Source organism: Lathamus discolor, chromosome 2 (assembly GCF_037157495.1).
Source record: "Lathamus discolor isolate bLatDis1 chromosome 2, bLatDis1.hap1, whole genome shotgun sequence".
Classification (NCBI taxonomy): Eukaryota; Metazoa; Chordata; class Aves; order Psittaciformes; family Psittacidae; genus Lathamus; species Lathamus discolor.
In genome coordinates this window covers 2,684,586-2,702,810 of record NC_088885.1, presented here as the reverse complement: position 1 = coordinate 2,702,810, position 18,225 = coordinate 2,684,586, and the positions used below count along the sequence as shown (strand labels likewise).

At 42.3% G+C, this 18,225-nt stretch overlaps 1 protein-coding gene across 8 annotated transcripts in view; it reads right to left on the bottom strand.

Moving 5' to 3' along the window:
• Positions 1–42: 42 nt before the first annotated feature.
• Positions 43–18,225, bottom strand: part of UBP1 (upstream binding protein 1) — a 50,069-nt gene continuing 31,886 nt past the window's right edge. For 5 of the 8 annotated variants that reach the window (XM_065665429.1, XM_065665431.1, XM_065665432.1 and 2 more), the window contains 11 exons: positions 16,973–17,125; positions 16,717–16,827; positions 16,083–16,190; positions 9,624–9,727; positions 8,987–9,041; positions 8,722–8,815; positions 6,829–6,919; positions 6,238–6,347; positions 3,578–3,720; positions 2,967–3,018; positions 43–1,920 (listed from right to left, as the gene is read on the bottom strand). In XM_065665429.1, the coding sequence (XP_065521501.1) occupies positions 1,883–1,920; positions 2,967–3,018; positions 3,578–3,720; positions 6,238–6,347; positions 6,829–6,919; positions 8,722–8,815; positions 8,987–9,041; positions 9,624–9,727; positions 16,083–16,190; positions 16,717–16,827; positions 16,973–17,125 (1,059 nt within the window). In that variant the 3' untranslated portion in view covers positions 43–1,882. The remainder of the gene's footprint in view (positions 1,921–2,966; positions 3,019–3,577; positions 3,721–6,237; positions 6,348–6,828; positions 6,920–8,721; positions 8,816–8,986; positions 9,042–9,623; positions 9,728–16,082; positions 16,191–16,716; positions 16,828–16,972; positions 17,126–18,225) is intronic. The other 3 variants (XM_065665434.1, XM_065665436.1, XM_065665430.1) reach the window with 2 other exon arrangements.

Below are 18,225 nucleotides of genomic sequence, written 5' to 3'. Positions count from 1 at the left end.
AGGAGCATCTCGAATGGGGAAGTAAAGGAAAAGAAAAGCACGTTTACAAAATTATTGAAAAACATTTATTATACTTAAATTGAAATGTGTACATCTCATTAAAAAACAAAAGCAATTTGCTGGTGCCATAATTTAATTCCAATTTGAAGTGAGCTGGACAAACTACTGTACAACTTCCACTGTTCTTGAAGATCAGATATTGGGATACTTTCCAATCAAGGATTTTTCCACTTTTATAAAACATTTGGATTTGAATAGGGTGGGAGCTGAAAAGACGGTGTCAGTTCAAGAAAATGCTAGGACCAAACAATACCCAAAATGAACAACTTAACTTATAGGAAGAAATGTTTAAGTACATAAAATGTTACTTTCAGTGCAGAAAAAATAAGGATAGGAAAACCCCAAACCCCTCTAGCTTGGATGAATGTAAAGTTTCAGAACGCTACAGCTTTAGGAAGCTTTTCCGCTGAAGCACTTGAGCCAGTTACAGAAGAGGGAATGGCAAAATCAAAGTTGCTTTTTTACACGCAGTGGCGGTTGCTCACACTGAACGCTGCAGCATAAAAAGCGAAACTGTTCTAAGCATTTAAGCCGGAGATCACGGTGGAGCTTTCCAGAGGCACAAAATGACAGCGACACGAAGTCACTCAGTCCCTGTGGAAAAGTTCCTCTCCAAGTACCGAACCAGCTGCAACTGAATGTTAGCATGGGAAATGCTGCGCCACGTCTTCACAAGAGAGAGAGAGCCCAAAATAGCGAGAAAGCGCAATTCCTGGCTGAAAGAAAAGTATTTGGTCATATGGCAGAGGCACTGTAATGTAACAGCGGTTCAGCGCGGCTCCCAGGGCAAAGACAGGGCAACAGAACAGGTAAGACACTACTTGTCCATAACAGCCGCTAGAGCAAGGCCTTTCCCTGCTGGGAAGGAGAGTTACATGGAGCAGGTTTAGTATTCCTTAAGCCGTGTATTTGATGCTGCTGAAAGCTGCACCAGCCCTGCGGTGCCTGTGGCTCCTCTTCCCTCATCAGCACAATTCCAGTGAGTCAGACACGTCCACCTCTCGCGGCCGGTATTTTAAACCCCACAATTTCACAAGCAAAGAGTTAAACTGCAGCAGTGCTCCGCAGAGAACCTAAGAAACTAAACATAAAGGATGCATAGGCAAGTCTTTTCCATTAAATCCGTTAAAGCAAAACACAATTACTTGGTACCTTATAGGATTTATATTAATCCCTCCAATAAGGTACTACTGATAATGCAGTTTGCTGCATGCATATATTGCATCTGTCTAGGGCTTCTTAAAAGCCCTCTTCTGGCATTTACACTTCTTACATACACTCTTATACACAATTTACACAGGAAGCTGTTTTGACAGCTTGACTCTCAAAGACCCAACAACCTGATCACTATCAGCTTAACTACTCATCTCCACACAGATTAACATGTGCTCTGCTAACATCAAAAAATAAAACCAGCGTCAGGTACAAGCACGGAATAGACAAACTGGCACAGAAAGGTAAATGCCCCAAAATAAGTTTACATTCATCTCCAACTGGATACAGGTAATAGAAAACACTTCTAAAAGCTGTATCTACTGGCCATAATTTGCCTTATTTCAGTGAAGGGCAAGCACCTTTGCTTACATTGTCTTTCATGCCTGTACGTAAGCTGTCATGGCGTTATACCTCTCATGAGGACACTTAGCTATGGCAGTGATAAGAAAGTTCACCTATCAAACAGCTCATTAGAAAGGTCATTTTGTGTTTTCAATATGAAACATCTTATACAGTGACGTTAGATCCTAAGGTTTCGGATGATCTTTGTAATCTTTAGGCAGGACTTCATGCTGCGGTGGAGTATCAGTCTAGCAGTTGTGTGACATCACTTCAGAATTATGTGGAAGCCTTCACCATTTTCAGCTGAAAAAGAAGTTGTTAGAATCATAAACAGAATAGCCATAAATACAGCAGCGAAAGCCCCAGATCAGCAAAGCATGGGCTTAGGTTTTACCGTGTAGAAGTGGTTCACTTCAGTGTAGTGGTATTTCATTACTACTACGAAATAGTAAAGTCAAAACATGCTAAGTACCAGGAACTTGCTATTCACACTAAACACTGGAAGAATTAACTTCTTAAAAACCCCTTTGGTCTGCAGTTATTTCTGAACACCTCCTACCACATATTAAACCCACCTCGCCTGTGACACTTACTATGACAAAATGAAGTTAATTACTGCAAGAGCAATTGAAATCCTTAGTGTATACTTTCAATCACTGATTTTGTGATTATCAGCCTTAAACTGGAAAGCCAAAGGGAAACCATTAAAAGCAACAGCCCCTGTGGCTTTATGGTTGGAACTGAGCAGTACCACCCAAAGGCTTCACAATTGAGACAAATGGGTCTGTAACAGTCACTGAACAGATTTTATGCTACACAAACTATACACAACCATTTCAGTCTCAGAATTTCAAGTTAGGAGGCTGAGTGAGTGAAGCAACTTCAAAAATACAGCTCATCTGCAGGAGAAAACAAGGATTTTCCTACTCCTGCTGAACAAAAATGTTGCGATCAACAATCTGAGTCTTCAAAGCTGGGACAGTTTCTGTCCAATTCTCTGTGCAACTTTCATTGCACAGAGCCGAACTCATCCACAGGTTACAACAATTTACTGACACCTTTTCCCAGAACTACACTGGGTAACTGAGGAAGGGTGGGATTCATCTGAAGCCCCAGTGTTTAAACAGGAAACCCAAATGACCAAAGTTGACTGCAGGTACAATTAAAGTGATTCCACCCCTCTGACCACATGCAGGTTTCTGCCATTTCTGCTGGACGCAGATCTTGATGTGTCTGCACATCAGCCTTCTCTGTACCTGCCCTTACTCTGCATGGGGAGTTTCCTAGACCAGCATTCTGCTCTAAAGGCAGCACCTTGATAGACTACCCAGTTGTGTTTTAGACTGTACCTTTTATTGTGGTGAATAAGAAACAACTCTCATCTTGAAAGTTCTGAACCATCTACAAAAGACAAAAGAAGTTTTAAAAACCTGAGTGCAACCCCAAACGTGTACATCAGATATTAAACACAGCCTGTCACAAGCATTGGGTGTTTCTGGGTTTAGTCAGCGAGTGACAAGCACGTAACAAATGAAATTAAAACATGTTACTGTCAGAACTACTGCCCATCAATCATGTGACAACCAGTCTGGAGCCTACTACTGCTGGCTGTGTCTTCAACTCTAAATGTGTGGCAAATGCTTGAATAAGCTGAGTGCAACAGTACTGAAAAGCTCCCTGTTCAAAATGAATACATTGTAAGTCATTACTGCAGCATCTCAACTATACAGACCACTTGCCTTTCTCGTCTTGTAATTTAACTTGATTCAGGTAGAGGATGAATGACACTGAAAGGATCCTTCTGCTTATTGTAATGTAAAGGAAAAGTACTCTAAATACCAGAAAACACTAGGCTGCATTATCAAACAGAATAAAGCAATCATAAAGAAGCAAGCATAAGAAAATCCACCATCTGATCTCATGCATAAATAAAATGTCAAGGAAATGTAATTTCCATTACCTGATCATTAACGAGAATGTGGATACCTGTGGGACCTTGTCTGTAAACCTGATTGATCTGATGCAAAGGAATATTGAATGCCAGAGCAAGCTTGCGTGTGACTTCTGAGGCTGCCATTTCTTCCAAGTAGATTGCATGATAAACTGCAAGAAAAAAGGGATTTACATCAGCATGCCACTACCTGGTTAACAAGGAACTATGTGGAAAAATCAGGTGAATTTGTTCATAACAGCATTAAAACATTTTAAAAGCTAAAAATCTTTATTCTCACTCTGTTCTCACCAAGAAGCATGAACTGCCATGACTTGGCTTTCAAAGTGAAGCCATAAGGACAACTTTCCGACAAGGGGAAGGCTTCCATTTGCTCTGGTCCCAAAGGCAGATTCCACATATTTTCCTGTATCCTCCACAGAAAGGCACAGTCACGTCAACCAGGTCAGTGGGTTTTTAGGGACCATCGCCATATCGCCATGTAATACAAGTGACCTTCACCACCACGCTGCTGCTCGCAGTAAGGGTGGAGGTGGTTTTGGTTTGGCTGGTTTGTTATGTGGCAAAGAGAGCCTTTCTCAGCTGTCTGAATGTATTTCCTACAGGTCATCTCAGAGCTAAAGGATGGCAACAGGAAAATACAACAGCAAAGGGAACAGTAAGACAAAGCAGCTGGTCAGTTTGATGCTGTATTTACAGTTCTACAGCTTAACAGTGCTAGAGGCCCTTGGCAGCTCCATGTTTTGCACATTCTTCCACCCCAAACCAGAGACTGAATATGGGAAACATATTTTCCAGAGGGAATTCATGCAATTTGACAGAAACAGAATCCTCTATGGATCCTCCTCCACCTCAGTTCTTGCATGGAAAATACACAACTACTACCATGGCAGCAGCCCGTACAGAGTTTGACTGGTTGGGGAATGACGGCTCTTCACTCAAAGCCAAGAGCAAGAAAAGAATGATTTCCAATACCTCCATTTGCTTAAATGTAAGATTGACAGGAATTTACAGTTAAACATTATCTTCTTGTCTGTGTTGAAATAACAACCATTTATAATACTGAAACTGTTGGCCTGTACACTGCTTGGCTGCTTTTCCTTGTCCAAGCTCTACCAGTTTTAGTTCAGGTGCACAGAAAATGAAAGCAAAAATTCCCTAACAGAAAATGGGAAAGAATTGAAGTGTTTTATTTGCACGTAGCTTTTACATGCACCTACATTTGTCTGGTTAATACCCTGTCTGTAACAACACAGCACAGCTAATTTCAGAACTCCTTCACTACCACGTCACTGCTGGCTTCAGTGGGCTGAAGAAGAATCAACCATTTTAGCTGGAGAGGATTTAAGGTTCTGTTCACCTCCTGAATGTTAGAACAGCAGCGCCTGCTGCTTCCTACGTTTTCTCTGTGTGCCAGACACAGGAATTCAGCCTCTCCACTAGTACCCTTACTTTTTTCTTCCCATGTAGAATCACAGAATGGTTTGGGTTGGAAAGGACCTTAAGATCATCCAGTTCCAACCCCCCTGCCATAGGCAGGGACACCTCACACTAAACCATCCCACCCAAGGCTTCATCCAACCTGGCCTTGAACACTGCCAGGGATGGAACACTCACAACCTCCCTGGGAAACCCATTCCAGTGCCTCACCACCCTAACAGGAAAGAATTTCCTGCTTATCTCCAATCTAAACTTCCCCTGTTTCAGTTTGAACCCGTTACCCCTTGTCCTGTCACTACAGTCCCTGATGAAGAGTCCCTCCCCAGCATCCCTATAGGCCCCCTTCAGGTATTGGAAGGCTGCTATGAGGTCCCCACGCAGCCTTCTCTTCTCCTGGCTGAACAGCCCCAACTTCCTCAGCCTGTCTTCATACGGGAGGTGCTCCAGTCCCCTGATCATCCTCGTGGCCTCCTCTGGACTTGTTCCAGCAGTTCCATGTCCTTTTTATGTTGAGGACCCCAGAACTGCACACAATGCTCCAGGTGAGGGCTCACAAGAGCAGAGCAGAGGGGCAGGATCACCTCCTTCGCCCTGCTGGTCACGCTCCTTTTGATGCAGCCCAGGATGCGGTTGGTTTCTGGGCTGCGAGCGCACACTGCAGCCGGCTCATGTTCATTTTCTCATTGACCAGCACCCCCAAGTCCTTCTCTGCAGGGCCGCTCTGAATCTCTTCTTTGCCCAGTCTGTAGCCGTGCCTGGGATTGCTCTGACCCAGGTGCAGGACCTTGCACTTGTCATGGTTGACCTTCATAAGGTTGGCATCAGCCCACCTCACAAGCGTGTCAAGGTCCCTCTGGATGGCATCCCTTCCCTCCAGCGTATCAACCGGACCACACAGCTTGGTGTCATCGGCAAACTTGCTGAGGGCGCACTCAATCCCACTGTCCATGTCAGCGACGAAGATGTTAAACAAGACCGGTCCCAACACCAATCCCTGAGGGACACCACTCATTACCAGTCTCCAGCCGGACATCGAGCCATTGACCACAACTCTTTGTGTGCGGCCGTCCAGCCAGTTCTTTATCCACCGAGTGGTCCATCCATCAAATCGATATCTCTCCAATTTAGAGAGAAGGATGGCGTGTGGGACAGTGTCAAACGCTTGTTTCTCTTGTTTTAGGCATTTTAAGACACAGGAATGGTGCTAAGGGACCCCAGATGTGACATACCATATATTGCACCGTTGCTGCTGTCACCATTGCCTGCATCTTGTCTTTCCAGTTGTAGGCTCCTCAATGGCTCCTGACAAACATAGATTGTTAGACGGGGCCTAACAGACCTGCAATTAGAAGAAAGCACACATCAGAGGGAAGGGTACAGGAAATGCTGTGCCACAAAGGCAGATCTGTTGTGCTCATCGCTCACTTGCAGGGTTTTCTTTAACTGACCGAAAAACCAATACAGAATGCAACAGCGAGTGCTGTCTGGATGCTGCTGCCTGGTGTAATCCTGGAACATAACTACTGAGTAACAGCGGCAATTGTCGCAAAGGTCAGTGGTAATGAACACCCTTTTTGAATCAGAAGCATCATCTGGGATGCTGCCTGGGTTAGCACTCTGCACGTGTAACCTCAGAAAGCCTCAGGTCATTCTTAGCTCCAATGTGAGGTGTATATGGGGGCTCTTCTTACACCAGCTGCTGCCAGTTCCTCAGACACATGAAGGCATTGAGGCCCATCCCAGTTCTAGCTGCCCAGGTCTCCCGGTGCTAGTAAATGACAGAACAAAACCCACTCACAGCCTCACACCCGAGGTCATACCTGGATTTCAGTGCATTATACAGCCGAATTCCATCAGCTGGACCACAGATTTGTACCAGATCTTCTCTTGTCAACTTTAATAAATCAGCACCTGGAGAAACACGGGAGGATTTTACAAAGCTTTTGTTAGAACATCTGTACCTTTTAACGTCAATTGTATGCTCATTTCAACCCAGAATAACAAACTCCTCCATTACAACAACAGAATCCTGCAGAATGAACAAGCTTCCCTTGAACCAACGGCATCTTCCAGCCCATCAAGACGGATGCACTGAGGCTCCTTGGTGAATCAGTGAGACGACGGTTTTATTTGAAATACATGAAATGGGCCTTAATGGAAAAGCACAATGCTTTGTAGGGAACCTTTGCAGTCTCAGAAACTGACCAAAGTCCTCACACTGCCTGTGCACAGGAGAACATCGTGGACCCCTGGGGTCTCAACATTTTAGTTATTTTTATTGTAGCACTACATTATTACTAGCAGTAGTTCCCAATGTTTAGTTACTGCTGCCCAGGATATCACCACAACCACACATAAGTCATTTTTATCAACACCATGTTTCCATCCTGCTTGCTGCGGAAGGTACTGCGCAATACTGGCTCATTGCAGAACCTCCCTTCTCAGGGCTGGATGACACCTTTACAGTGTGTTCAGAAAGGCTGACTCATAGAGTCATAGAATCAACTAGGTTGGAAAAGACCTTTGGGATCATCAAGTCCAACCACTAACCCAGGGGAGCTTGTTTCTCACAACTTGTATATCCCAGCAGAAAACAATTAGAAAACATAAGGCAGCTGCAAATAGAATTAACCAGCTACAGAAAACATAAAGCTTCGAGTCTTACAGACTTCAGGAACACCACATTAGAGAGTCTGCACTCTTGGGGGGCTGCAGTCCTCATGAGATCAAATGAAGGAAATGGCCTCTGACCAGGGAAGATGCTTGGTACAAAGGGAATTCTGGTAGGAGCATGAGCTAAGCTAAGAGGCAGAGAGAAAGCCTCATTCATCATATGTATTTACTGTGAGGGTGCTGAGGCGCTGGCACAGGGTGCCCAGAGAAGCTGTGGCTGCCCCATCCCTGGCAGTGTCCCAAGGCCAGCTTGGAGCAAGCTGCTCTAGAGGAAGGTGTCCCTGCCCGTGGCAGGGGTTTGGAACTGGATGAGCTTTAAGGTCCCTTCCCACCCGAACCAGCCTGGGATTCTGTGACATTCTCCCCTTCACATGTCAGCAGAGAAAACTGAGAAAGGAGTTTTTCTCATGGTGTGTGACTGTGTCATCCCACCCTTTGCATAGCCATGTGGAAGACTAAATCCAAACAGCAAAACATAGCCCCAGATAACACATCCATTACCACTGCTTGCTTCCATACATACAGTGGAAACTACACTGACACACGTCACATTTAAGAATAATCAGACATTCTGCTGAAATAAAGAATATTCATAGATATGAATATTCAAACTGAGTCATAAGTATGAATATTCATTAGACACATGCACATAGATAAAGGAATTCTGCTGCTGCATGGCACTGAAGCAGAGTTCGATACAAAACAGGATTTGCCATTTCTGTGGATAAGACAGCTCCAGAGAAAGCCTCATACACTACAGTGAAATCCAACTCCTATGAAAGACCTACCATGGAGCAGATGTTAGCAATGTCTTGCACTTGAGACCACTGCATTCTGCTGCCGTCAGGAGCCAGCCCAGCAGAACGGGCGACAGCCACTGCTCTGACTCACCAAATGCAGTCATTTTCCTCTAAGGACTAATCGAGGTTAAAATGATATCCTGAGCTGCCATAGTGCAAACAGAACCCAGCTCCACTCTGGGGCGTTAGGGGGAATTTGGATGACACTAATACAAATTGAACATTTAACAGTAGAGATACCTGAGAAATTTGAGAAAAGCCTTGTATAGGTAGAGAACCTGTGCTTGAGCAACCACTGCTGAGTTTCCTGGATTGTGGCTGAAGGATGGAGCTGCTGTAAGAAACAAGATTGCAGCTGGTAATTTGGATATTAAAAAAGCATTTACAAAACCCCCTCAGTTAAACATTTCCACAATAGGGTCAATAGCAGGGTACGCATAAATCAAATGTTCTGACACAAAAACACAAATAGAGCCATGAGCAATACCAGAAAGCAAACACTCACATCTCCAGAGCCTTGAGAGCTTCCATCTCCTTGATGATTTGGGGAGGAAGAATTGCTACAGATTGAAAGAAGAAAGAAAAGAATTACTAGAGTTTTATTAAGCAAAATATTTCAGCCTTGCTGAAAATCCACTTGAATGAGCTCAAAGTACACAGAGCAGACAACGCCACTGGAAATCGTTCCTTGCTCTCCCAAGTTTGATTATGGTAGTTTAACTAATGTCTCAACTCTAAATGCTTTTACCAATACAACTGCTGTTGAAAAGCTTGTGAAGGTTACTGTTGGCTTTTCTTCTTGCAAATTCTACTGACTGTGTATGAGGGGAGTGAGGACTTCGTACTGGAAGAGGCTGGATTGTTTCCACAGACAAGGACTAAATCAGAATAGTTCAGAGGTAAAGGATTTGCTACATGGCAAAGGACAAGAGAAGCTTTCAGCAACGTATAGGAAGAAAGAAGACTGATGAAGCAGAAGTAACGACTCTGTGTAATGTCAAACTCTAAAATAAATATGCAAAGTCAAACCAATCCGTCATTCCCCAGTGGAACCAGAAAGCAGCTGCATTTACTCAGAAAACACCCCTGAACCACCATGATTTTATATGTAATCTTTAATTAGGGTACACAAAGAAACCTACCTGTCTGGGACACTGTAGGTGTTATGTTGAGCAGAGGTAAAGGCTGGAGCAGGAGTAGGACTGTTGTTTACAAATGTTGTAGGAGTATCAGGCCATGGTGAGCACTGAAGATAAAGAATTAAAGCTTAAGTTTCTCTTGGCAAACCAGAGCGTGCTTTACTCTGAGGCACACTTCTTTAAATGAAAGCCAGGGGTTTATCCACAGCGAGTTCTGATTTGACATTCCAAATAAAGACTCCCTCCATCCCACGCATAACATGCAGATACTCCAGGTAAAAATCACTTCTGGTTTATCTTGTTCTTTCATTGAGACTCCTATTTATACTGTCTTCTGTTCACCAAGTGAAGGTATTAATGGTGGAACTGACAGAAGACTGATCCAGATTACTTAATTTAACACAAACCAACCCAAGCCATCTGCTGAAAAACATTTTTCATCCTAAAAGGGGTGAAGGAGCTGATTAAACTGCAGGTATCATGTCCTGACAACAGGTGCTCAGCAACAGGAGGTGAAACTATGAAGCCAGATTTAACCTTATGGATAAATTTAATGTGTTTGATGTCCAGATGAAATACAAGCACAATATTCAGTAGAAATCTTACGAATTTGAGAAACTGCAGGACTAAACCCGTGCCTACATGTACTGCTCCTGAGGGCCCCCTCAACTGCCTGCTAAACTGGAGGTTTTATACATAAATATAAGCCACCCCAAGTATATGATGAGGCAGCTGTTTCGTTCAGTCAGGTTTTCTGGGGTGTTTTTCTTAAACCATCATGATTCAGCCCTTCAAAACGAGACCAGCATTTGGTGTCTGCAACACCACTGCAAATCCAGGGTTTTATAGAAGAATAAAAGCCAAACAGAGTTTGTTCAGAGACAAACATCAGGATTTAAGACAAGCAAGCTGCCCAAGATCAAGTAAGCTAAGGGCATGCCTCTTCAAACAACAGGGATTTCTGACACACGTATCATGCACCAGCTAAACACCCTGTAAGGAAGTTTCCAGAGTTATAGCATGGTTTGGTGGGGAAGAAGCAGACCTAATATTAATGGGAACGTGTTTCAGCTACTGTGTGTTGAAAAACCTTTTCACTATCGGGGGGAAACAGTAAATAAGCACAACACCAGCTGCAATCTCCTGTAAACCAGTCCAGGACATTTCTGTGCTGGACTCCAGGTGTCAGAGCAGGATCCTGAGCTCCCCAGCATGGCACATACAGTTTAAAAACCCTAAGTCTTGTATGTCCTGCATAGCTTAAAGGCTGCCCAAGATGTGATGCAGAGCAGTTTGCCTGCGAGGCGCTGTGCACACACTGTCTTTGATTACGTGGTCAAAGCCACCCGTTACACCCCAAAGAGCTCAATCCACACAAAGCATGCTCCTCTATGACCCACCGGTGTTACCCACTCTTCCTCCTGTTCTGTATATTCCCATCTGTTGTTTCTCTTCTCAAACTCATTTTAGCGTTCATCTCAAAGATGCTGTATTACAACAGGTAGTTAAAAAGAGACCTTCATTCTCTAATGTGGTCCAAAGCCATAACTTAAAAATAAAAGCTCAACATAATCTAACTTTGTTCTTCTCACATATCTGGAAAGCATCATTTCTTTGGTGTGTTTTTCCATTCACTCCCTAAATTTTAAGGCAAGATGTTTAGCAGGACACACAGATGCAAGCTGCACATCCTCAGCTGCAATTCCATCACAAGATTCCATTCAACACATTTAAAATCAGGGGCAGGGAAGAATGCATTCCGGCCAGAGAACAGCTTCTGAGCCATCCCCAAGGCATGCACTGCAGTTACTGATTCTGGCCTTCAAACCCAGCTGAAGTTGTTCACAACAAAACTGAGGTTAAAGGCAGGAAGAAGCACATCTGAAATATCTGGATAAAGAAAATCCTATCCCAAAGCAAGAAGCCTTTCTTCTGCTAGAAACACTTTCTTACCTTGTGTTCTCTTCCAACAAAAATGTTACTACCTATCCACTGAGACTGAATGAGCTGGTTAAATAGGAAAACAGGCAGTAATTACAATACTACTGCAGCATGCCTAATTGTCGCAGTTCTCCTGCTTTACACATTGTGGAGGGGAAAAGTTAGTATTGGAGCACTGAGATTACAAGGTTCAAGGAACAAGGAAGTCTAGCATTAAAAGGAAAAAGAGAGAAAAAAGGCAACACCACATATTCATCAAGTGCCTTCAAGCAAGTAAGCTTGAGCTGCTTATCCTTTTGGAATCACTCACATGCACAACTGTCCTGCATCTCACAAACCCATCGGGTTCAGAAACAGGGTCAGACAAATGCCTGGGCATCAAATCCATTAACACTACAAAGATTCAGCAGGGATTCTAACATCTTTCTAACACCCACATGAAGTTTCTGGGCACTGGAGGGTTACGAGGGGAATGGATCACAGGTACAGCCTTCCTGAACCAGCATCTGCAACTGCCACTGCCAGAACAGGCAACTGGACTTCAAAGACTCGTGGCCTGATCAATCAGGATGTTTGTTATACTCTTAAGCACAACACTGAGTTAACCAGAAGACATTCAGCAAACTAATGATACTAATACTGAAGTCCCTGGCTTGGAAATCTTTCCAAGTAGGACTTTCAGATTCAGGATATGTAGCATTTAAACTGGGAACGTTCCTAACTTCTGAAAAACTGCAAAATCTCAAGTTATTCTAAGCCACTGTTTGATGTAATTTCTCTTCCTACTTCCCATCTACCTGTATCTACCCAAATTCATGCTTTACTATAGAGTAAAACTGAACTTTGGCAACAAACTCGGTACTATATTCACATACCAAATAAACACAAACCCAAAATACAGTAAGTCTAATTTGGGGAACAAACTGGGCACACAGCATCATCTTTGGAGAACAAAGCAGCAATTTTATTACAGCTTTCTTATTGGATGCATAAAATATGATGTTCTTGCCCAAAACAAGTGCAGGTGCTGTGTGCAAAAGCAAAACCCGTCTGCACATGTGTTACGGAGGCAGAAGTATTCATTTCCAAAATGTAAAGCCAGCCACTCTGCATAAGCTTTATGCTACTGACATTTGCTATATGGAGTACAGATACAGTATTTCTTCAGCTTGTTTCTCCTTAACATCCTTATGTTGCCAGTTTTGCTCCAGCTGCAATTCCTGACTCACAGCCTCTAGAAGGTTTTATACTCCAAATTTAAGTCACTTACAGAAAATATTCAGCTTCTGCACCCAATCTTCCATATCCAGAACAATGTTCCAATCTATTTCAAGGTCTATACCTCAAAGTCTTCTAACCTCCCTTCATGTGCCCTGTAATCAGTTCTACCTGAAAAAAATTACCATTTGATCAAGTTTAATCAAATGATAGCTTTATATATTCTAGCTTGAGACATAATGTAAAATAATATAATGTAATATGATAAATTTAACAGTCAATATAATGTGATATACTATACTATGCTGTAATATGCTATAATTATTATATGATGTATAGTATGTATAATATAAAAACCAACCAAGATACTGCAGACAGAAAGAAGTGTCTTGACAGACACTGTCCTGAAGACCCGACTATCACAACGCCTGCTTTTTCAAATTCAAAGCAGGGGAAAGAATCTGGTGGCTTTTTTTCCCCTGTTCTTCCTTAGATCAGCTCTAGTTTCTGTATATTCAGAAGAGTAAAGTCTAGATGGAATTCTTATGAAAATGAATGAGAAGGAAAATGTGGATGATGGTAACAGTAAAACAATCTCTGTGTTTTGGGAAAAGACAGTAGCAGAGTAGAAAGAACTAACTCTTGTTTCACCAAGCTCTTTGTATTGTGTTAGAATCCCATACAAATTAAATTGGAAAGAAAATATATTAAATTCAATGATTCTTAAAGGAATCACAGTAAGAAACCAACCTGGCCAAACCAGATTGTGGCTGAGCTTGAAGAAATCATGCTGGGGTGAGGGGAGAAACAAAAAGAAACAGAATGAGACATATCCAGCAAACAGAACAGCCAAATACTGGAGAGGCAAAATAAAAACACCTATGGACAAAATGAGATGCAAAAAGCAAGGGACAAGAAAGACAGCCTGTGTACAAGGCTAGGTGTAGGAGAAAGATAACAATACCCAGTTTTGAAAAGGAAGAGGATTACAGACTGGATCAACCTACATTCTAAAATTCAAGTAAAGGTTACAGAGAAGTATTTTTGGGCACCAAGGAAGCAGCCCTGGGTAAGTAACCCTGTTGTCCTTCTATAATGGAGCTACGGTTTCCCAGACACGCTAAGTACAAGATTCCATCTTGTATAAAGACCCCATATGTAAACCAGAGTCAATCCTCATAGTAAATGTAGGGAAACAAGTTTTCAGTTTTTGCGTCTAAGCTCCTCTGTGACAACTGTACTAGCACGTAGGGTACATCTACCCTGCACGAGGGAAGTCTGGTAACAGCCAAACCTTCCGATGGCTGCAAGTGGGAAGACAGAACTGCTCAAAGTAGAGACATGCATCATCCCCTGTCCATATTGACAAGGCCCACAAGAATCTGCCTGTCTGGTGACAAGAGAAGGTGGCTGAGGAGCTGGTCTTCAAGCTGTAGGTCACACATTTTCTAGATCAAGCAAACAAATTACACACTCTAACTTATACAGTTACAACCAGTACTTAATGCGTGTATAGTGATAATCAAGGTTTCACTAAGAATACAGCAAAAATGGTGTTTCATGGCATTTTGTATGGGCTTGGTGACTTCTACTAATTTTGCTCATGATAAAAATCATTGTCATGATGGAACAGGCTGTGTGGTAAATCTGCAGATTATACCAAGTTAGCAAGGCTGAAAGCATTTCATCCTGCAGGAGTGGAAGTCAAAATGCTCTCAACAAACTGAGCAAATGATCTCAAACCAGTGTTTTATTAAGTGCAGATGTCCAACAGGAACAGTCAACTGCACAATCAGGAGAACTGGAAAGCTGTACACAGTTGTTGTGCCAACACAGTCTGTGGGTTACCCTTCAGCCCATGCAAGAAGTCAAGAAAAATGCATACACATAAAGCACACACTGTGTGCTTTGGGAAAGGCAACAGAAGTCCAGTACTACCTGTCTTACCTAATCTTTCTTTGTTACAATTAAAGTAATGCTAAAGGAAGCTTAAGTGTTTCAAGAGATTGTTAAGAATAGGTTGGACAAGATTCAGGTATCCTCTGGCTACAGTTCATCCTACTCTGGACAAGGGGTTTGTCATATCTTCTAAAAGTACCTCTTCCTATATTCTTCCTAGAAGTAACAATCACTGAATGAAGTACTTAGAGCAACAGAGAGACAGAAGAGGAGGTGGCAGCGGAAGTACAAATCCCTCCAGGACCCAGCTTCAGAAGACACTTCAGCCATGTCATCTAAGTCAAAGTGATAAAATACCTATTTCTCCTGCCTGTACCCCCCCTCCAGGGCCATGGGGAACAAGTGAAAGGATGTCTGCGCTGCCAAAGAGTTCTAAATGTACATCTTAAAGATACAAAAACCCCAACAGCCAAGAACAGTAGAAGGCAAATTCAGACAGCTCAGTGCTAAGTTTCAAGGTGTACAAAGCCCCCAAATCCTCCAAAGAACCCATCTGACTTCAACATTGCTTCTTCTCTCCCACTCAGTTACATGGTTTGTAAACAAGAGGCATATACTGAAGTATTTTATAACCTAAACGTGAAACTAATGTCTGAGGGAAAAGAGTCAAGGCAGTCAATGCCTGCACACTGCTGGGAAAGAGAGGTCAGCACATTACCCCTGTTCAAAGACCAGTCAATTGTTTTCCACACTCACAGTATTAACTGACATTTAAACTTGCCAAATGGATGATGCAGAATCGTTTCTCATCTGAAAATGTAAGGTCTCGATACTCACAATAAGAAACACCATTTAAGAATCCTGGAGCGTGCAGGATGTGTGTTGAGATTCATCTGGGGGCACATACTTAGTGTGTACGTACCATGAAGAGGTACTGACTCGTCTGAACTGCATTAAACCTGCTTAAAGCACAGTACGTAGCTGGCTAAAGGAAAAAGTTAGTAACTAATGACCAACCATCTGCAATACTACATGGTGTTTTGAGAATACTGACATACATGGAAACTTACATTGAATCTAAGTACAGATATGGAACAAAACACTAAATTTCACCATTCTTACTTCTAATTACACACATACAGGAAAGCAAAAAGCTGTTTCATTAAAAGTCACAAATGGAAAGCTCTTGACTTTTAAAAGTTACACAGCCCCTCTGCAACAGTTTAAGTGTTAGATTTAGGAAGGATTCCTTTGCTGAAAGCAAACATGGAGTAATTGGTATACATAAAAGTAATAGTAATACACAGCAATCAATGTTTTTACTTTACAAAATGGAAGTTTCTCCTATATCTAACACTGTACAAGGTATCTTGCACAATGAAAAGGTAAGCAGAAGTCCCTTACACTGCCTCGCTTTGCCAGAGAATCACCGTAGTCTGCTGGCAAAGTCCGCTTGCTGGACTTTTTCTGCTCATGTTCAACTGCATCTTCAATTATAGGCTCAAGCCTCATCTGGACAAACACCAAAGATTTGGATCAATTTCTTTTCATTATACAGTGAGGAAAGATCTAAAAGCCTTTTAGAAACTTCTGAAATCTTTAGAACTCGCTGATGTTTAAATAAAATGCAAAGACCTGCTGAGGCTCTGGCCTTAAATTCAGTGATCTCCCAAAAAAGAGACTTTGAAGCTCAAATTTGGCAGATAATTAAACTCTAGATTCCCCCCCCCCTTTTCTTTTCCCCCTCCAGCTGCAAGGTTTTTAGATCTGTATCAAAAGACTTGCTCTAGGGTTCAGCGCCATCAGTGTTAAAACACACTCAGATTGAACGCAAGCACCTATCTAGTCTCTAAATGAAAGTTTACTAAATAAAGAACTTAAAAAGGAATGTTGCTGTTCACTGGACAAGTTTGGCAAAGAAAAAGCTTATCTTGGTATAGAACTAATTCTTCCCCAACCCTTCCAAGACTAGAGCTAAGTAATATGCCGTATCTATGTATTTCCTCCTCAGTTAGCAGATGCAATTCTAATTTGTTACCTCTGTAAGAACTGTGGTGTCATATGAAGGCTGATACTTTTCTTTTTCATGTGCAGTTCGCTTTTCCATCTTTTCTCTGTCTGTTTTCTGTTTCCTGTCTGCTCCTTTTGGCTAAAAATGGATAGTTACATGAACAAAAACGCAAGTGGAAAATGGTTTTATAATTAAAATCTGATCTCAGAAGCAGTAAGATAAAGATACCCCCCATCTTTATGAGAGCTTCTGGGAGACTTATTAAGGATATGTTTTCGGTTACCTTAAAAACTTTGATTTGACAACTGGCTGAATGCAGATGATCTGTATATTCTCCATTTTCAGTCTGTTTAAAAGTGTCAACCTGAATCCTAAAAGGAACTCCTTTCTCTCCTCCATGCTTACGAGGGGTAAATTCAGTGCTGATACAATGTACCTGAAAAAAACCAACCACCAAACAAAAAGGACCTTCAGAAGTATTCTAGACATGGATTTTACTGTGTTACCACTATCACACACATTTTCTAAGGACAAGGAACAAATTACCCAGCCTATCTGAGGACCAAGCTGCAAAACTAACATCTTATTCCTTTTCATGCCCATATCGAAATGAAGCCAAAACCACTGTACTTGAATTGACAGGGGAGAAGGGAAACAAGGAAGTGTGTCACCAAAATCTCTCCACAAAGCAGAAGTCATTACAGGTCTTTATTAAATTGAGACCCTGCTGGATCTTAGGAAAACGTATGTAGAATCACAGACTGGTTTCGGTTGGAAAGGACCTCAAGATCATGCAGTTCCAACCCCCCTGCCATGGGCAGGGTCGCCTCCCACTAAACCATCTCACCCAAGGCTCTGTCCAACCTGGCCTTGAACACTACCAGGGATGGAGCATTTACCACTTCTCTGGGCAGCCCATTCAGTGCCTCACCACCCTAACAGGAAAGAGCTTCCTCCTTGTATCTAACCTGAACTCCCCCAGTTTAAGTTTGAACCCATTTCCAACAACTGTAAGATACCATTGTGCAATGCATTACAGCTGGAATAAACTTGAGTTACTTGTAATAAATACTACCACACTGGGTTTATACTGGAAATACCCCTAAAAGGTATCTAAGGAGAAAAATCAGTGCAACAGAAAGAGTTACGATGCATCTTACTGGACAGTGCTCCCAACTTTTTTGCTTCCTTGTGGAATTTTAAGCAAGCCAATGCCCCAGTGCTTTTTATTTCCTTTGGCTACCAACAACAAAGACCCACAGACTGGAAACTGAAGCTTTAAGTGTGTAATCAGTGCTACTATGCTGTGCTCTCTAGCCTTCAGAATAAGTGAACTACACTTGCGCAACCATAATAACCAGATCCATTTCATTCAGTCTGTTACTGCTTCTAAGGAAGCGCATAAGCAAAAACATCCAGTAATTTCTCTCACATTTCTTCAAGGGGACTACATTTTAGTAATTATGAAAATATAATTAGATAGAAAAAATGGCTTCAGTTGTACTAGATCGAAGTTACTGTACTTGCAGTGTGGAA